The 19,418-nt window shown below is 46.5% G+C and overlaps 1 protein-coding gene across 6 annotated transcripts; it reads left to right on the forward strand.

Moving 5' to 3' along the window:
- The first annotated feature begins 436 nt into the window (after positions 1 to 436).
- PHC1 (polyhomeotic homolog 1) lies at positions 437 to 19,275 on the forward strand. Of its 6 annotated transcripts, none has more exons than XM_069106107.1 (15): positions 437 to 593; positions 2,789 to 2,947; positions 4,088 to 4,249; positions 4,762 to 4,839; positions 5,644 to 5,793; positions 6,470 to 6,493; positions 11,347 to 11,797; positions 12,944 to 13,701; positions 14,170 to 14,317; positions 14,520 to 14,731; positions 15,495 to 15,609; positions 16,014 to 16,122; positions 16,312 to 16,462; positions 16,951 to 17,182; positions 18,373 to 19,275. In XM_069106107.1, exons 2-15 carry the CDS (start codon positions 2,834 to 2,836, stop codon positions 18,525 to 18,527), a joined length of 2,859 nt encoding a protein of 952 aa, XP_068962208.1. In that variant the 5' UTR covers positions 437 to 593; positions 2,789 to 2,833; the 3' UTR covers positions 18,528 to 19,275. The 6 variants fall into 6 exon arrangements, with proteins under 6 accessions (XP_068962208.1, XP_068962205.1, XP_068962202.1 ...); XM_069106104.1 differs by lacking the exon at positions 6,470 to 6,493 and adding an exon at positions 6,494 to 6,625 and having other exon boundaries at positions 11,305 to 11,797; XM_069106101.1 differs by having other exon boundaries at positions 439 to 593; positions 6,470 to 6,625; positions 11,305 to 11,797.
- Positions 19,276 to 19,418: the final 143 nt, after the last annotated feature.

Consider the following 19,418-nt stretch of genomic DNA (forward strand, 5'->3'; position numbering starts at 1 on the left):
GGGGGGGGGAGGGGGAGGAACTGGGGCCCAGCCAGGCCGAGGGAGGCCTAAGAGCTGCGTCGCCATGGCAACGGGCCCGGGCAGGAAACGAGGGAAGCGAGGGAGGGAGGGAGGAGAAGCGAGGGAGAGGAGTGGAGGGATAGGCTGCCCCGGAAGCACCTCCTCCGCCAGCCCCCCTCTCCTCCATCCCCAGCCTGCCAGCCCACCCGCCCCCTCCTCCCCGCTTGGCAGGAAGTGACAGGGCCCTGGAGGGAGCCCCGGAGGCCGGAGCGGAGCTGCCGCCAGTGCCCGCTGCCCGGCCTGGCCCCGGCGGAGGAGGAGGAGGAGAAGGAGGTGGAGCCCGGCGGGCGGGCGGGTGCGCTGAGGCCGCTACCGTCGCTCGGCCACCCCGCCCCCCTTCCCTCCGGGCTGGGGAGGGAGGAGGCGCGGAGCCCGCTGCCCCCGCCGCCGTGGAGCCGAGGCCCGCCCGAGCCCCCCGCCCGCACCTCGGCCCCGGGGCCGCGTCCCCGCCCCCCGGCGCCGGCGACTGGGGATTCCCCGACACCTGAGGTGGATGCCTCCCGGAGGCCCCGGGGGCCGAGCCGGGCGTGAAGGTAACGGCTGCCGCCCGGAGGGCTTGGCCACCCCGCCGCCGCCCCCTCCCCTAGCCCGGGCCGGAGCGGTCCTCTGCCTCCCGGGCCCCTCTTCCAGGCCGACCGCCGCCGCCTCTTCTTCCTTCCCCCGGCCACCTCCGGTGGGTCTGCCCCCATTCATTTTCTGCCTCCAACTTTTCTGGTTCCTGCCGCCCGGCGGCTTCCGCTCCTGGGCATCCCCCTCCTCGCCACTGGGCTCCTGCCCGGGTCGCCGGCCCCCGCCTGCCTGCCTCTTTCCCCTTTCTTGGGGCTCCCCTTCTCCTCTGGGCATCCCCATTTCGCTGCTTGGGGAATCTGTGCCCCGGGCGCCCCTGGGCGTTTTGCTTTTCCTCTTCCCCCTGTTCCTTTCCATTCTCTTATCTTGACAGTGCCGCGGCCCCTTCCCACATAGCCCGGTCCGTCTGTCCTGGGAGATTGGCCTGGAGCTGGGCTCCGGCCCGTCCTCCCCTCTTCCAGTCCGTGGCACTTAACCCAGCGGATAGCTTTCTTTTCCCCTGTTTTCTGTCCTCAGTAGTAGTGTTCAGACCCCAACTCCTGACCTGCAGAGCATAAACTTCCATACGGGCGTCCGTAGTCCAGGGGCTTGGAAGCCTCCCCTGGCGCTCAGCAGCCGGCCTGTGGCAGTTTCTCTTTCTGTAAAATAGAGCTATAAAAAGTGTGTGCCTTTTCGCCGGTTGTTAATAGGATTCACGGTCTGTTTCCTGAGTGCTTTAGGATCTCAGATGTGAGGTCTAAGAAGTCACAGCAGACCCGGTGTAGCACCGCTTCCCAAATGGCATGCATTTTTGCCGTTGACTTAGAGACTACTCCCAAATTTAGTTGTGGGAGTCTTTAGTTCCTGGGAATTATGACTGTGTCAGATAATATGGGGAAGGATAAGTACTGGGAGTAAAGAGGATTTCTTCTAAGTTTCTGTCACGGTCCTCTACTTTGATTTTAATTTAGCCTCTTATGACTGTGGTTCTAAGACGAGAGCCCTCAGCAGAAAATCTGATTTGATTTTTTAAATTTCTGAGACAAATAATGCTCTGCTGACTTTCCATTTCCTAGGAGATGGGTTACTGATTTCCCCACCCATCCAAGGGAGACGGTGGTGCAGATCAGGCTGCCTCTAGTCCAGTTCAGAAAAAGTAAGAATAACAATAGACAGAATAGTTTCAGGATGGTTTGTGAGTGTGTTCTTGCTTTTCCTTCCTGCTTCTTTAAGTGGTTCCTAGAAGTATTTGCAAGTCTCTTTAAGGAAAGAGCTTGAGACTAGGATAGGAGCCTGTAGAGCTGAGTTCTGGTTTTGGATTTCCACTAACTTTGTGATCAGGGGTGAGGCCCTTCACCTCCTGAACTCTGTTTTCTCCATCTCTTAAGTGAGGGGGTGGAACTACTAGATGATGGTTTTACTCTGTTTGACTCCAAAGACTTTTACATTACTGGTTTTATATATTTGGTGGGGTTGGGGGGAGGACTTTTAAAAAATTAAAACATCAAACCTTATTCTCTTTTGAAATTTCCTTTGATTTTTGGATATTTTAAATTTTCTTACATGGGTATGTGAAATTCTTATACAATATTGTTGGAAAGCCTTTTTATGGATGGAGGAACTGAGGGATGAATGGGGAAAGTAACATGCCCAAACTGGGATCAGAGCAAAAGATAGGCAAGGTTTCAAGCTCTGGTTCTTTCACTAACTTAGCTTATTGGCTTTAGGCAAGTAACTTAACCTTTCTGTGCCCTAGTTTCTGCACTTGTAAAACAAAAATAATAATATTTGCCCTGTCATCTCAGGGAATTAAGATTAAAAGGTAGCAAGAAAAGGCTTTGAAATTTTTTTTAATTTTGCCTTCCTTTGGTATTGTTGCTGTAAATATCTTTACCAGAGACCATTGAGTTCCTCTTATCTATTGATGGCTTTGAGTAAAAACAGTATATGAGAGATCTGTAACTTCAAAAGATTACAGGAGTTTGGGGTGGAGGAGGGTAGATCATGTCTGAATAGAGCAGAGAGTTGTGATTGGTAGAATTATGGGAGATCTAAGAATGTAGAAGGTGAAGGTCTAGCAAAGGAAGATTAATCTATTTTGGTTTTTTCCTGACCTAGAATAATAAAGAGGGGGAAGCTATTTTGGATTGGGTTATGACTTTACTGATTTGCTTCCATCTAGGTCTCACATTCAGAACGTTAGCTTTGGGGCCTCTGGACTGCTGTAATGGAAACTGAGAGTGAGCAGAACTCCAACTCCACCAATGGGAGCTCCAGTTCAGGGGGCAGCACTCGCCCCCAGATAGCTCAAATGTCACTATATGAGCGGCAGGCAGTGCAGGTAAGGAGGGTTTCTGAGGGTGAGCGGCTGTAATTTGTGGGATGGGCAAGGACATAGAAAGATAGATAGATGGTCCATTATCTGAAGGGGCTGAACTAGGTGATAAGTCTTTCAGTTTCAGAATTGTGTTCTTTCTAAGCTTCCGAAAAGATTAGGACAAGCAGAATACCAGGGATCAGAAACAAGTGAGTTACCTGTGCAGGGCTGATTGCCTTGCTCTATTCATGTAACTGTCTGTTTCTGATGCTCGGGTCAGATTTAGCATCTGCTGACCTTGAGGAGCAGCGTGATATAGCAGAAAGGACAGGATTTGCAGGCATGATCTGGGTTCAGATTCAAGCTCTTTTACTATCCATGTGTAATCTTAGCGCTTGACCCCTCTGGGCCTCAGTTTGCTCATTTATAAAATGAAGAGACTGGACTTGGTGATCTTTAAGGCCCATTCAAGCTCTGAAATTCTGTGATCCCTTTTTATTATTTTAGATCATATGATAACATTTATAATGTATCTCTTCTTATTTTTATACATGAAGTTTCTGTTACACTACAGGTTCTGCAGTAGTCCAGGGTCATAATTATAAGCCTTAGTTATTACTGTATGTTTTTAGAGTGCCAGTTAATTGAGAATTCTAATTTATACAGTGCTAGATAAAAACATTTTACTACCTTTCAAATCAAATGAAATGATACAAACAAATCCCTTTGTAAACTTTAATGAGCTCTGTGAGTACTCATTGTTACTGTTATTGTTATCTCCTCTCTCCTCACTTGATGTGACTTTGCCTTCCTTGGAACCATGGTTTTGGTTTTTAAACTCCTTCCTCTAAAATGTCTTCATCTACTGTCTGTTTCCCTTTAGAAGGCCTTCTTTTCATCCCTACAGCAGATAGTCAGAGATCCCACTTTGAGAATTATGAATTTGTTCTCGTTTTTGACATATCAACTTGGACACTTTGGTACAGCTTGTACCCATTGCTTCAAATAGAATAGTTACTCAGTTCCTCACAAGGATAAATATCAGATGGCTGTGGTATATATCCCTGGCCTCTACCTGGCCTCTCTTTTTCAAACTGGCTAACAGCCCCAAAGATAGGTTAGGAGTCAGCAGTTCTCCATTCTGAGTGACTTTGTTTCTTTTAGGCCCTGCAGGCATTACAGAGACAGCCTAATGCAGCCCAGTACTTCCACCAGTTCATGCTTCAGCAGCAGCTCAGCAATGCCCAGCTGCACAGCCTGGCTGCCGTCCAGCAGGTGAGAGGTCAGCAGCCAGCTGGCCCAAGAGGGAGGGGACAGGCACCACAGGTGGGTCGGGGGGACCCTTGGGGAGCATTGCATATATACCAAGTAGGACTGGGGATAGAGTCTCTCCTCTGCCTCTTGTCCTTCTTTGGGGGAGGGATAGTCCTTTGACACTGCTAGAGTCTCTGGAGTCAGTGGAGACCCAGCCCAAGAGTTAGAATTTCTAAGGTCTCATCTCAGTACTCATTCATGATGTAACCCTAAAAGAGGGCCTTCTGATCCCAAGTTTTACTTATCCAAGAAGTGGGAATAAGGATATTGACCACATTGAGGTAAATTGAACAAGGATATGCCACATTGAGGCTGTAGAAGGTCATCATAGTTGCATGTGCAAAACTATTTTGCTACAACCAAAACAGAAAGTGAAAATACCTTCTGTCTCCATGCTCTAGTAATAAAACCTCTCTGTCCTCACCAGGAATTTTTTTGTATGTTTGTGTGTGTCATTTGTTATTGGAAGACTCAGGGTCTTTCCTTGTCTCTGTGCTCTCTCTTCTCTCTTTTGTTCTACACAGGCTACAATTGCAGCCAGTCGGCAAGCCAGCTCCCCAAGCACCAGCACACCTCAGCAGACCACTACTACTCAGGCTTCGGTAAGTACTTCTTCCCACTAGGGGAGCTGATACAGCACTTCCAGTGTTTGAGGAAGGGAAAGGTAGGGAAGGGAGCAAGCATTTATGTGCTCACTATATGCCCACTGAGCTGTGCTAAGATTACAAATGTGATCTCACTTAATCCTCGAAATAACTTGGGGAGATGTGGGGAAACTGAGGCCAACAGTGGTTCAGTGACTTGCTTATGGCCCCATAGCTACTAAGTGCCCAATGCTGGATTTGAACTCGGGGTTTTCCTGATCCAGGCCCCAGCACTATCCACTAAGACACCTCGCTGTCTCTATTTGAGTTTGGGGTCCTAGCCAGTTCAGGATAATAGCAAAGGCTTTCTTCTCTTGTATGGAAAATAGGAACGAGGAGATGAGCCATTTGAATCTGTTTTAGGGTCTTAATGGGAGACATAAATAATGTGAAAGAATGAAACTAGGGGGAGATATCTGTTCCTGGGAAGTGATGATCACTCAGAGTAGCCCTGTGAGGAAAGGCTACTGTCCTGTGCTTCTGTGACTGGGAGCCCAGTGTGCAGGATCTAATGGCTGATATCAAATGATGTCCTGGACCTGCAGGATTTAGGTAGTAGTATGCCTCCTCAATCTGATGTTCACGACAAGTCGTGATGCTCCTTCCCTTTGATCCTGCCTGAGGGGGCATGTGCAGGGGAGGGGAAATGTCTTACTCTTGATTGTGATGCTAGATTTCCTAGAAGGAAAACATATGACGGTTTTCTGTCCCTTTTAAATCTTCTTAACCATCCATAGGTCGTGTTCTTTTTCTGTCACACAGATCAATTTGGCTACCACATCTGCCGCTCAGCTTATCAGCCGCTCCCAAAGTGTGAGCTCCCCCAGTGCTACCACTCTTACCCAATCTGTCCTCCTGGGGAATACCACCTCTCCACCCCTCAACCAATCTCAGGCCCAGATGTATCTTCGGGTAAGCCACTGTACATAACCACCCTCCCTGTGGCAACACCCTAGTCTGTCTGTCTAGCAAGAACTTGGGCCAAAACTGGGAACCAAGATCTGTCACTTCCTTTGATCTTGGTCTCCCAGGTGTCTTGGGCCAGGCTGCTCTGCTTTCCTTGCCTCTCTTTACCCTAGGAGTGATTACTGATCTTTGTAATCCCCAGATAACAGAGTGCTTTGAGGTCCCAAAATGGAAGATGCTAGACCAGGGCTAAAAAGGATCATTTCTTTGCTAAAGTTACATTAACAGTTTCTTGTTTAATAATCAACCCAATGTTAAAATGTTGGTATGAGAAGAAATCCATACCTCCTGGCCAATACCTTAGAATCTCTGAAGATTCCAACAGATTGCCATTTCTCAGCCCATTTTCCAGTTGTGCTTATTTTAAATCTTTGATGCTTTGTCCAATTCATTTCTCAAATACATGAATGAATCCTTGGCTCTGGTTTCTTGCTATAAATCCAGTTTTCTACACACTAATCAAATATTGAGAACTAAAGGACCAACCTGGAAAGAGCCAGGCTTGGCTGTTTCATCAGTTGTTTCTGTTTTATCTTGTGTTCTCTATTTCTCTGCTTCTTTTTTCCTCTTCTGTTTCTTACTCACCTCTCCTCCATTCTTGTTGTCCTGCTGTCCTTGCCAGCCACAGCTGGGTAACCTGTTACAGGTGAACCGGACCCTGGGCCGGAATGTGCCCCTGGCATCCCAGCTCATCCTTATGCCTAATGGGGCTGTGGCTGCTGTCCAGCAGGAAGTGCCATCTGCTCAGTCTCCAGGAGTGCACACAGATACAGATCAGGTCAGTAATGACTACTTCAGCTGAGGAGAATCAATGGCAATAAGCATTTATTGAGGGCCTCCTATGTGGCAGGGTTCTAGACATAAAAAGGCAAAAAATGAAGTAATCTCTTCCCTGCAAGTTCTAACAGGAAACAAAACATGCATGTGCATATATATAAAACACACAGAAAGCAGAAAAAGATAACCTGGCCAGGGCAGAGGAAGTGAAACTACTATCAGTGAGAATGGCCAAGAAAGATCTTATGGGAGGTGGGACTTGAGAAGAAAATCAGATATTCCAAAAAGTAGAGGTGAGGAGGAAATGCGTTCCAGAAATCAGAGACAGGAAATAGAATATTAGCAACAAACTGTTAGAAAGCCAGAAGGCTGGACTATGGGCTGTATAGAAGAGGGGAATGAATTAATAGGTCTGGAAAGAGAATTGAGAGAGATTGTAAAGAGTTTTAGATGCCAAACAAAAGATCCTATATTTGATCTTAGAAATGCTAGGGTGACAGTGGAGTTTATTGAATAGGGGTGTGACGTGGTCAGACCTATATTTGGAAAGATCACTTTTAGCTACTGTGGATGATGGAGAGGAGGGAGAATCTTGAGGCAGAGAGAAAGACCAGAAACCATTATTGCTACTTTTGCAATAGTAAAGGCAAGAGCTGATGAGGACCTGGGCTAAGGGCTGCCATGTGAGTGGAGAGAAGGAGGTAGACATGGAAAGATCTGACACATGAGTGAGTCTGACAAGTAAACGTGAGGAGCCAAGGATAACACCAAGGTTGTGAATTGGGTAAGTAGGACAGCCATGCCCTTGACAGAAATTGGAAATTTGGGGAGTCACATGGACTTAGGCAACAAATAATGAGTTTGTTTTAGACCTATTGAGCTAGAAATACCTCCGAAACTGGGAGGAATTTGTACTTGATTGTGTAGGCAACAGGGAGTTAATGATCACTGAATAGAGGAGTAGCAGTGGAAGTGATCTTGGGAAGATGAGTCTGACAGTGTGCCCCAGGAAGAATTAGAGGAGAAAGAGATCGGAGGGAGAGAAGCTAGGGAGGATTCTCTTGGAGTAATCCAAGTTTAAGGTGATGAGGGCCTGGACTCCAGAGGTAGCATGGAAATAAGGAAGTGGCAAAGCCAAGCACTGTTTTGGAGGAAGACCATAGCACTTGGTAACATTAATACAGGGATGAGGGCCTTGTCATGTGGCAGAGAGATTAACCCCGGGGGAAGAGCAAGTTCTCATGGGCAGTGGTTTCAGGGAGGCAGATTTTGGCTCATAGGGAAAACTGTCTTCATCATCATCAAACATTTATGGAGTACCTGCTATGTGCCACACACTGTACTAAGTTCTGGCGATACTGATAAAGTAAAAAGCATGATCCTTGCCTTCAAGGCACTCATATTCTAAGGGGGAAAGATAATCCACACAATCAAAGAGGGGGAGATAGGCAAAAAAAACTGCATACAAGATGCTATGGTGTTTAGTATCTAGGTGTGTAAATGGGACATAATTTCAGAAAAGGCATTAGCAGCTGAATTTTTTTTTTCCTGGAGGCAGTCAGAGTTAAGTGACTTACCAGCTATTAAGTGTTTCAGGTTGAATTTTTGAACTTAAGTCTTCCTGACTCTCAGGCCAGTGCTTTGTTTCCTGTGCCAACTAGCTGCCTCTAGTAGCAACTAAATCTTTTTTTTTCCCCAAATTAATTAATTTTTTAGTTTCCAACATTCTCTTTTATAAGATTTTGAGTTCCAAAATTTTTTCTTCCTCCCTTCCTAAGACAGCATGCAGTCTGGTGTGATGTATATCCTGTAGGCTATACATATACAATCATATTAAACATATTTCCACATTAGTCATGTTGTAAAAGAAGAATCAGAACAAAAGGGAAAAACCACAAGAAAGAAAAAAAGAAAATAATGTGATTCAATCTGCATTCAGACTCCATAATTCTTTCTATGGATGTGGATAGCATTTTTCATCTTGAGTCTTTTAGAATTTTCTTAAGTTTGTTGTATTGCTGAGAAGAGCTATAACAGACTTGGTCATTGCAGTGTTGCTGTTCCTGTGTACAGTGTTCTCCTAGTTCTGAGTAGCAGCTGAATCTTAAAGGAAACACGGGGAGTTCAGAGGCAGATAAGGAGAATGAGGGACAACCAGAGGAAAGGTACAGATCTGAGAGGTCCAGAGGCATTCTTGAGGAGCAGCAAGGCCAGTGTCACTGAATTGTTGAGTGGGTGGAAGAGTAAAATGTGAGAGAACTGGAAAGGTAGTAAAAGGGCAGTCTGAAGGGTTTTAAAAGCCATGAAGATTATGTATTTGATCCAGAAAGTGAGTAAGGAGAGTGACATGGTCAGACCTGTAGGAAGGTCACACTGGCAGCTGACTGGAGGATGGATTAGAGGGGAGAGAGACCAACCAACAGGTTATTGCAGTAATCCATGGGCCTGTACCAGGGTGATGGCTGTCTGAGTGGAGGGAAGGGGGCATATATGAAAGCTATTGTGAAAGGAAAAACTCTTAAGACTTGGCAATGGATTGCATATATGTGGTGAGTGAGGTGTGGAGGGTGATAACAAGATTGTGAACCTGGGTATCTGAGAGGATGGTGCTACCCTTGAGAATAATAGGAATGTTGGACAGTCAGGATGGCTTGGGAGAAGAGATGAGTTCTGTTTGGACGTGTATTTGAGATGCTTACAGAACATCCCAACTTGAGATGTACAGCAAGTAGCTGGTGATGTGAGACTGGAGGTCAGAAGAAAGGTTAGAGCTGGATAAAAAGATGGACTGTCTTGAAGGAAAAAGAGGTCCCTGTCACTGGAAGTCTTTAAGTAGGCTCCTTGTTGAGGACATTGTAGAGGGCACAGCTGTTTTGTCTCAGGCTGGACTAGATGACTCCTGGGGTCCTTTCTAACTGACATGCTTTGGGTCTATTATCTCAAGATTTCTAGTTGGGGATAATGGAAGGCTTGTATTATGGTTTGGTTTTTTTTTTTTTTTGAGGGCAATTGTGACTTGCCCAAGGTCACATGGCTAGCCTTTGTGTTAAATGTCTGAGGCCAGATTTGAACTCAGGTCCTCCTGACTCCAGGGCTGGTGCTCCATTCACTGTGCCACCTAGCCACCCCATCTTGTATTATGTTTTGCTCTGGCCCTGGGGGGTTTGAATTTATGATGCATTGACTGCTTTTCCCTTCCATATCAACACCACAGGTTCTGATAGAGAGATATTGATGAGGCAATAATGTAATCAGATGGATTCAGAACTGGTTGGATGACCGGGTTTGAAATGCAGTCAGTTAACAGCCCAGTGTCTTTATGGCAAGAGGTTCTGCAGGGATCTGTCCTTGGCCATCATGCTGTTTAATATTTTTATCAGTGTCTTCGAAAAGCATAGATGGTAAAAATTACAGATGACACAAAGCTAACACACTGATCCTGACAGGCAAGAGCACTGAGATGAATCTGATATGATAAAGATCAAGAGGGACGAATATGAAATCTTTCCTTTGGATAAAAGAAAAATCACCTCCACAAGTGTAAGATGAGGAAGTATGATTAGCAGTTGTTCTGAAAAAGATCTGGGGGACTTGGTGGTGTGCAAGCTCAGCATGAGTCATTGGTGTGATATGGCAGCCAGAAAAAGCTCGTGTGATCTCAGGTTGCATTACCAGGTATAGCTTCCAGCAATAGGGAAGTGACACATATGCCAATTTGCTTTGCCATTGTTAGATCTCATCTAGAATGCTGTGTTCAGTCTTGGACACCAGAGTTTAAGGTCATTGAAAAGCTGGAAAGAACCCATAGGAGGGCAACCAGAGTGGTGAAAGTCCTTGAGTTCATGACGTATTAGAATTGATTGAAGGAAATGAGCATATTTGGCCTAGAGAGAAGACTCTTGGGGAGACTTTACAGCTATCTTAAAAGTATTTGAATTGCTTTAATATCAAGGAGGGGTGGGGCGACTAGGTGGTGCAGCGAGTAGAGCCCTGCCCTGGAGTCAGGAGGACCTGGGTTGGGATCCGACCTCAGACACTTGACACATACACACAAAAAACTAGCTGTGTGACCTTGGGCAAGTCACTTAATCCCAATTGCCCTATCCTCTCCCCTCCAAAAAGCAAAAAAAAAAAAAACATATCAAGGAGGGATTAGATTGGTTCTGTTTAGCTCCAGGGACCACAAGCAATGGGTGGAAGTTGCAAAGAGGCAAATTTAGGTTCAATTGAGGTTGAGAAAAATTTCCTAATAATTACTGCTGTCCAAAAATGGAATAGTTTGCCTTGAAAGGTAGTGGATCCTTCTTGACCCCCACCCCTCCTTGGAGGCCTTTCTGGGGGGGGGGGGGGGCAATGGAGAGAGACAATGGGGTTGAATGATTTACCCAGGGTCATCCAGCTAGTAAGTGTCTGAGGCTACATTTGAACTCAGGAAAAGGAGTCTTCCTGACTCCACCTGTGCGCTATGGCGCCACCTAGCTACCCCTCCTTGGAGATCTTAAAACAGACTGGAAGACCATTCCTTCCATTGATGGGTTGGACTGAGGTGACCAACGAGTCCCCTCCAACTTCTATATTCTGTGACTTTCCTTAGTTCCTGCCTTTTCTCCCATTCTACATTTTTTTTGAGGGGGGGAAGGCGAGACATCCCATTCTACATTTTCACTTCATGTTTTTCAGGTGCAGAACTTGGCAGTGAGGAGCCAACAGTCTTCAGCCCAGGGTCCCCAAATGCAGGGCTCTGCTCAAAAGGCCATTCCCCCTGGAGCCTCTCCCACCACAGGCCTTCCCCAAGCCACTGGCCAGCCTTTAGCTGTGGCTCAAGCTTCCTCTGGCGGGGCAGGCCAGTCCCTCAACCTCAGTCAAGCTGGTGGGAGCAGTGGGAATGGCATCCCAGGATCTGTGGGGCCGGGGGGTGGCCAAGCATCTGGGGGCCTGGGTCAGGTGCCCTCTTCAGGGATGGGTGGAGGTGGGAGCTGCTCCAGGAAGGGCACTGGGGTGGTGCAGCCTTTGCCTGCAGCCCAGGCAGTGACAGTGAGCCAGGGCAGCCAGACAGAGGCAGAAAATGCAGCAGCCAAGAAGGCAGAGGTAGAGAGCAGTGGACAGCAGAGTGTGGGCATGAACCTGACCCGGACAGCTACACCTGCTCCCAGCCAGACCCTTATCAGCTCAGGTGAGCTATCTTGGCTCCGCAGGGTATCTTTATTCATCAGAGACCTGTGGTTTTTTTTTTCTCAGAAAGCAGAGGACTGGCTACTTTATTTCCCATTTGTTTAAAAGATTTATGTTATAGCATGAGAAAAGAAATGAACATCCATTCACCTTATGTCCTGCTAGTGTTAATAAGAAAAATAATGTATGCTAATGGGAACCCTGTACCATATACCAACCAGCTTCTAAGCTGCTCAGTTCTGGCTGCTTTATTCTGAAACTTGCATTGCCTTCCCTCTGTCTTAAGCTTAGGATAGACAGACATCTGTTTGTACCAACTATGGGCCAAGTGTTGGGTAGCAAATAGTCCAAGTCTCTGCCCAGTGAGAAGAGAAAAAAGTGTAGTTGAGCCCTGATTGGGCCTGCTCCCTGTTGCCCCTTGGACCTTGGTTTCCTCAAGAGGGTAACCTCAATTTTTTTGCCTTTTAAAGCAACTGAAAAGTTTAGTGAGATGTTTCACTCTAAGATTTGAGGAAATATGGGCTAATAGCAATTGAACTAGCATAATGAAACCTATATTCTAATGTTGCCACATCTTGATAAACAATAATGATAACAGAATGGGAGAAAAGGAAATGATAGTGCTATGAAATGAAAGTAATAAAAATAAAGATGTTATTTTTGGAATGTAGGTAGATGGGACATAGCTGCATGTACTTGTTTTCTCTATGTCCTTTTTTTAGTGTTTAGTCCTAAACCCCTGTTTATTTAATGTTAGCATAGGTGTCCTGAGCCTGGTGGGGGGGAAGCCTTAGTTATTACCATAACTAATTCAGTATGGATAAATCACTAAGAGAGAATGGAGAATAGATTGTAGTTGTTAACAATAACTACATTTATATAGTACTTTTAGTGCCATTTCTTTGTAATTTTGACATCTCTGTAAGATATACGATCCCCTTTCCAATGATTTTTAGGAATAGACAAATTTGATAATATATAACTTGAAGCAACAGTATGGATAAGGTGACATCAGAAGGTACATCTCAGTCTAGGATTCTTTTTATTATATGACCTCAAAGTTTAGAACTCCTGGGAGGAAGGCTTTAGTTTGATCAAATTTTATTCTTTCCCTGTTCCCTTGCCCACCTTGGCCTCATTCCTCTAGCAACCTACACACAGATCCAGCCCCACTCACTGATCCAGCAACAGCAACAGATCCACCTACAGCAGAAGCAAGTAGTAATCCAGCAGCAGATTGCCATCCACCACCAGCAACAGTTCCAGCACCGGCAGTCCCAGTTGCTCCACACAGCTACCCATCTCCAGTTAGCCCAGCAGCAGCAACAGCAGCAGCAGCAGCAAGCCCCAACCCTCACTGCCCCTCAGCCCCAACAAGTCCCACCTCCCCAGCAAGCCCCACCCCCACAGTCTCAGCAAGCTCAGACCCTGGTTGTCCAGCCTATGCTCCAGTCCCAGGCCCTTGCGCTCCCCCCTGACCCTGCCCCTAAACCACCCATCCCCATCCAATCCAAGCTGCCTATGGCATCCATTAAGCCCCCTCAGTTAGGGGCTACCAAGATGTCTGCTACCCAGCAACCTCCACCACATATTCCGGTTCAAGTTGTGGGAAGCCGACAGCCAGGTTCAGCCCAGGCACAGGCTTTAGGATTAGCACAGCTGGCAGCTGCTGTGCCAACTTCTCGGGGAATGCCAGGCACAGTGCAAGGAGTGGGCCAGACCCATGTAACTTCCCCACCCTCCCAGGCTACTGGTACCCTGCAAGAGGTCCCTCCACCACTGGCCCCTGGGGTCAGCTTGACCCCTATGCAGGGGACAGCACATGTGGTAAAGGGGGGAGCCGCTGCCTCACCTGTTGTGGCCCAGGTGCCTGCTGCCTTCTATATGCAGTCTGTCCAGCTGCCGGTGAGTGACATCTGAAATTGAAAGGGATTTTATTGGGGGAGTCAGTAGGGGAAGAGCCTGGGTTACAGAAGGGATATTTCCCTTTTAAGCTGGAAGAGTTGCTCAAAGATGAGGGATACTGCTGCTTTTCTGGTCCTGATGGTAGAAGGAATCTAATATTAATGTAAGCAGTGTTCAAACTCCATATCCCTAGTAGTCAATTTTCTAAGCAACAATTCTGTTTAAACCCACTCTAGGGTAGGCAGGAGTATTGGCACAAACCAACATATAGCAGAAGTCAGCTCCTAGGTTAATCCCAGAAATGGCCCAGGACAGGAACACGGGGGAGGACCCAGAAAGGAATACTTGAATTAGGGAACATAGAGCTGCTGAGGTGTTACCTGGGCTGCCTGGCAGTGGTCATAATCCTGTACTTTCCTTCATCCTTGGGTTCTTGCCTGTTTTCTTTCTCATTTCCTCATTATAAAGGGCAAACCCCAGACTCTGGCTGTTAAGCGTAAGGCTGAATCTGAGGAAGATAGAGAAGAAGCCTCCACTATAAACACTGTGCTTCCTGCCAAGTCATCACCAATTGTAGAGACTCCCAAAACCATGGAAGAAAAGGGCAGCCTTGCAGGTGAGATGGCAGTGGGCTTCCTAGTGATTTCTGGAATTCACTAAAGAGCCAAAAGTCAACTCTGCTGCCATAGTGTACCCAAAGTGGGGTGAATAATGGTTATCTGGGTCATGATGATCTAGTGAATCTACTATTGTGACAGATAAAATCGAAGGAACCATTTCTTATATCTGCTGCTTATGTATGTATTTTTGTTTTCTAGAGAAAGCTGAGCCAGTGGTCAACCTGGTCCCTAACGCTCCTGGCAGTGACCTGGCAGTCTCAAACCCCACCCCCTCAGCACCGCCCCCTACACTGGCCATGATGTCTCGACAGATGGGTGACTTGAAGCCCCCACAGGCCATTGTGAAACCTCAAATCCTCACCCACATCATTGAAGGCTTTGTCATCCAGGAAGGGGCAGAACCTTTCCCGGTGAGGGAGTTAGGGTCAAGTAATATAGAATTAGGAATTACAGTTTGTTCCCCTAAGCAAAAGATAAATAGTCCCCCAATCAGAATGAATGAACCTGTGATGAGGAAGAGTATACACACCCCACGGTTCATTAGCCCTGGATTTAGAGTTAGCGACTTTGTGTTTGACCCCTGCCACTTCCACTGTGGGCCTCAAGCATGGCATCTAACCTGTCTGGTCCTCATTTTCCTCATCTGTAGAATAAGGGGAGATGACTAGATGATCTAGGGTCCCTTCAGGCTCACAATATATGATCCTATGTAAGTTGGAAGAAACAAACAAAAACATGATAGAGATGGAAGATGAAAGAAAAAATGCATAGAATTAAGATTGGGTCTCTGGAGATAGATATGTAATTTAACTTTTTGGTTTTACAAATAAACAGACCATTTACAGCAGGTGAAAGGACTATCCAAAGTTGCTCAGTTAGTGGCAGAGCCAGGACTTAACTGATTCCCAGTCCAGACATCTCATTGTACCATAGGCAAAGGTCAAGAAAAGTATAAAAAGAAATAGGGAACTAGAGAGAATGTACATCTGCTTTCTATTGTCTGTGAAGGCCTGGGGACTCTTGATTGTCCCACCTCTTCTGGGAGAGTGATCTCTGGTCCAGATTCTGCAGCTAACTTAAGGATACAAGAACTTTATAGAGTAATATCCTTGAAAAGAATTGTAAAGGGAGAAGGAAGGAAAATGAGCTAACTAATTATGTTGCCACTTATAGGTGGGCTGTTCTCAGCTCTTAAAGGAGTCTGAGAAGCCATTACAGACGGGGGCTCCTGCAGGGCTAAATGAAAGCCAACCAGGTGGCCCCCTAGGAGGGGACAGTATAACTTCAGGTGAGTATGGCTGTGAAGACCCTTTTTGGGGAATGAGGTTCAGGGTTGTGGGCTTGGACTAATTTACTAGTTCTCTTTCGGGGTTTTATTAGTCTTTGGGAAAAAGGGTCTCACACTTTCTTGGTCAGCTCTTATGAGTTTTTCCTTCTCAGCCAGCAAGTGAAGGAATCAGCAGAGGTGGGGATGGGGACTGGAGAAAGGATGTAAATGAAAAAAAAAAGGATGATGAAAACATCCCAAATGGCAATGACCTATATATCCTTGAAGAACAGTTTGAATCCCAGTTGGGCTACTTAGGGACTGAGAACTGGATAACTAGGGCTTATGAGGGCCAGCCTCTGGAACTTAGGGTGTCCTGGTGGCACTAGCAATAGCCTGTCCCTCAGCATTTCCCTGTTCTTTAGAGCTGGATAAAAAAACCAATCTCCTGAAGTGTGAGTACTGTGGAAAGTATGCTCCAGAGGAGCAGTTCCGTGGCTCCAAGAGATTCTGCTCCATGACGTGTGCTAAGAGGTACTCACAGCCCCCTCACCCTCACAAGCCCTTCCCAGGACCATTTCCCAGATGCTCTTTTAGCTCCTCTTCTCCTGACTCCCTCTTCTTTCCTTAACAATTAAAGTTCCAGTTTGTTTTGAGTAGGGTTAGCCTTTATAGTGGGAATCCCTACCCAGTCTTAACTTGCCTTCCCCCCTACTCCCATAGGTACAATGTGAGCTGTAGCCACCAGTTTCGACTAAAGCGGAAGAAGATGAAAGAGTTCCAGGAGGCTAACTATGTTCGAGTACGCCGGCGAGGGCCTAGACGAAGTTCCTCCGACATTGCCCGGGCCAAGATCCAGGGCAAGCGACACCGGGTAAGGTTCCCTCAAAGACCACTGAGTGACCACTGGAAGAGACATCTCTACCCCACCATGAAACCAGCTTCCTTCCATCCGTCACCCTCCCCTGCCCCTTAGTTCAAGAAGTCTGAAGCACATTGAGTCACTGCCGCCGAGTGTGGCAACATCCCAACCCCATGTTAGTCTGGATGAGAAATGTCACTAGTTGCCATTCTTCCCTTCCCTTACATGTTCTCTAATTCTTGTCCCCCTCAGTTCTTTCAATGTAATTGTGTAGAAGGTCTGGATCAGGTATATTGTGAAAAAGGAGAAACATGAAAAATCAAAAAGCAACAATGCAGTAAAAATTGAAATTTGCCTGTAAATAGAGCTGCCGTGTGTGCATTTACAGATTACTTCATACATGTGAATATCTCTTAGAAACATTCTAACGGCCCCTAGAATGTGGGAGATGCCTACCATAATTCTACCAATCCCTCTTTCTTATCTCTCTTCTTCCACAGGGTCAAGAGGATTCTAGCCGGGGCTCAGATAACTCCAGTTACGATGAAGCACTATCTCCCACATCCCCTGGGCCTTTATCAGTGAGGGCTGGTCATGGAGAACGAGACCTAGGAAATCCGAACACAGACCCCCTAACACCAGAGCTACATGGTATCAACCCAGTCTTCCTGTCCAGTAATCCAAGCCGCTGGAGTGTGGAGGAAGTCTATGAGTTCATCGCCTCTCTACAAGGTCAGACCCTACTGGTAACCCCTCCCCAGAGCCTCAAAGGTTAACCTAGATCTTGATTTTTTTAGAAAGTATTCCTCTAGGGACCAGTGTCACAGTGTAACACTACTGTGGTCTAGTGTGTATCATGTATAGTGTAGATGGCTGTATTTTTTCTTTATGGTTAATTATATTTCCTGTCCATAGCATGGTTTAGGGTTTCAGAGGGGGAATTGTGGCACTTCATCTAATTTCTGAGTAATTGGCTTGGTTTTCTGCCAGGTTACAGAAATGATAGCAACTTTTCATTGTCTGAAACTTGTGGGGCTTCTGCTTTAATGGCTGTTATTCTCTACAGCAGGCCTGCTTTCCAACTTTTTTACTCTTAGTCACCATGACCCTTTTTGCTGCCTTTCCCTTGCAAAATGAAAATTTTATCCTATTTCTTGAAACGACGACTGAAAGTAATCACTCTGTTTCACTGTAGTGAGGGGACTGTGGCTTAAGGTCAGAAAAAGAGCGACAAGTCAAAATGTTCTTCCCTAACCCATTCCAAAGGACAATTTCTGAACCAAGCTACTTCCCTTTATGATCTGATAGTACAGATATGAGCTCTGGGCCCCGTAGTGGAGTAGGTGTTCTTTGTGCTTAGTTACAAATGTCAAACCTATTTCTCTACTGGGGATCCCTACAGAGTAAGCTGTCCTAGGCTTTACAATTTTAACTACAGTTAGTTCTTCCTTAATCCTTCTTAGGCAGTTACTGCCAATTGCCCATCCTCTCATTCTACCCCAAGAACATGCCATCTCAGATCCCATATTGTAGCACTGAACTTAGGATAAGTGAGTCCCATTCCAGCTTTGCCATTGCTTATCCTCAGTTCATCCATCACGCCCTGCCACTGTTCTCTCTGGGGCACTGTGAGGGCAAAGGAAATACTGTCTGCTATGCATCTGAAGCTCCTCAGCCTGAAAATGGAAGGGGCATCCTGGGATGGAAATGATGGAGAGGAGGGCAGCAGGATGGCACGAGATGGGGCCAGGATGCTTGGAAGCTGCTGTGAAACAGGTGGGACAGTCCTAAGGGAGACAGGCCAGGTTATAGCCCCACTGCCTTCCAGCCCTTCCTTTTCCTCTCCCTTCTCCACCCTTTACTCCTTCTTTTATGGCTAGCTCCTGTTTTATAAAACTCTTCTCCTCTTTGCCTTCTTCTAGGATGCCAAGAGATTGCAGAAGAGTTCCGCTCCCAGGAGATTGATGGGCAGGCTTTGTTACTACTCAAAGAAGAACATCTCATGAGTGCCATGAATATCAAGTTGGGCCCAGCCCTCAAGATCTGCGCCAAGATCAATGTCCTCAAGGAGACTTAACAAAGTCCTCCCACAGACTAGCCCAAAGTGGGCGCTCCCTTGATGCCCAAGCTGCAACCTGCTGAGGACCAGCAGAGATCTGGGCAGGGGAAGACAGACAGGAAAAATGAGTTTTCACCCACCCCTGGTAAACTCTGCTGTTACCATATGGCAACAGCTTTTGACACTTCTCAGTTCTAGTTTATTTTTTAAAAAATGGCTCCTCCCTTACCCTTACCTACACCCCCAAATCTGTAAGAACCGAAGGGCAAGGGCTGCTCAGCTCTGTCCTGGATGGCAAGTCTAGCCAGGGCTTCAGTTTTCCTGGAGGACTACAATAAGGCAAGGGCCTGACCATGCATGGTGGAACAGGTGAGATCTGGGGCAATAAGGGTAGGATTGTCTAGTCTATGGTACTTCTCTCCCCAGACTGTACCACTGTAGCTAAGGCTGAGTCCGTTTTTCCTGAGTACCTCGAAGCTCCACCTGCTCCATGGCAGGGCTGCTGACTCAACCTCCTGAAGTTGCTGTAGGGACGTACGGCATGTTTGTGGCTGGCACGTGTGTGGTTTTTCTTGTTCTCTTTTTTCTCCCCCATTCATCTGTTGACTTTCTTCTACTCTGCCCACCCTTCCTCCTTTTCTTTCTACCTCTTCTCTCCCCTAGCTTTACAAGGCAGGAGTATGAGCACCTGCCTCAGACCCTGTTTCTTGTACAATGAAAATTTCAAATATTTTTTTTCTTCCTTAGTAAAAGGATGAAAACTGGTCTTGGTTGTCTGTTTACTTTATTCCTAGACCCTAATTCTTGCGCAAACAGCCAGACCACAAGGATTTTTTTTTTGGTCCTTTTAATTTTCTTAAGTTGTGTTTTTATACAAAAGGTGGCATAGAGTTTTGCCTTATTTTAAAA

Source organism: Petaurus breviceps, unplaced genomic scaffold (genome assembly GCF_028583685.1).
Source record: "Petaurus breviceps papuanus isolate PSGF00001 unplaced genomic scaffold, PetGlider_PUasm1.0 78, whole genome shotgun sequence".
Taxonomy (NCBI): Eukaryota; Metazoa; Chordata; class Mammalia; order Diprotodontia; family Petauridae; genus Petaurus; species Petaurus breviceps.

What these genes read in the sequence shown, in the direction of transcription:
- PHC1 (XM_069106101.1), top strand. Translation starts at nt 2,834, where the DNA reads ATGGAAACTGAGAGTGAGCAGAACTCCAACTCCACCAATGGGAGCTCC. An exon ending in AGAAAAGGGCAGCCTTGCAG is followed by an intron (nt 14,318 to 14,519) that starts GTGAGATGGCAG and finishes TTTGTTTTCTAG; the next exon opens with AGAAAGCTGAGCCAGTGGTC. An exon ending in TCCATGACGTGTGCTAAGAG is followed by an intron (nt 16,123 to 16,311) that starts GTACTCACAGCC and finishes CTACTCCCATAG; the next exon opens with GTACAATGTGAGCTGTAGCC.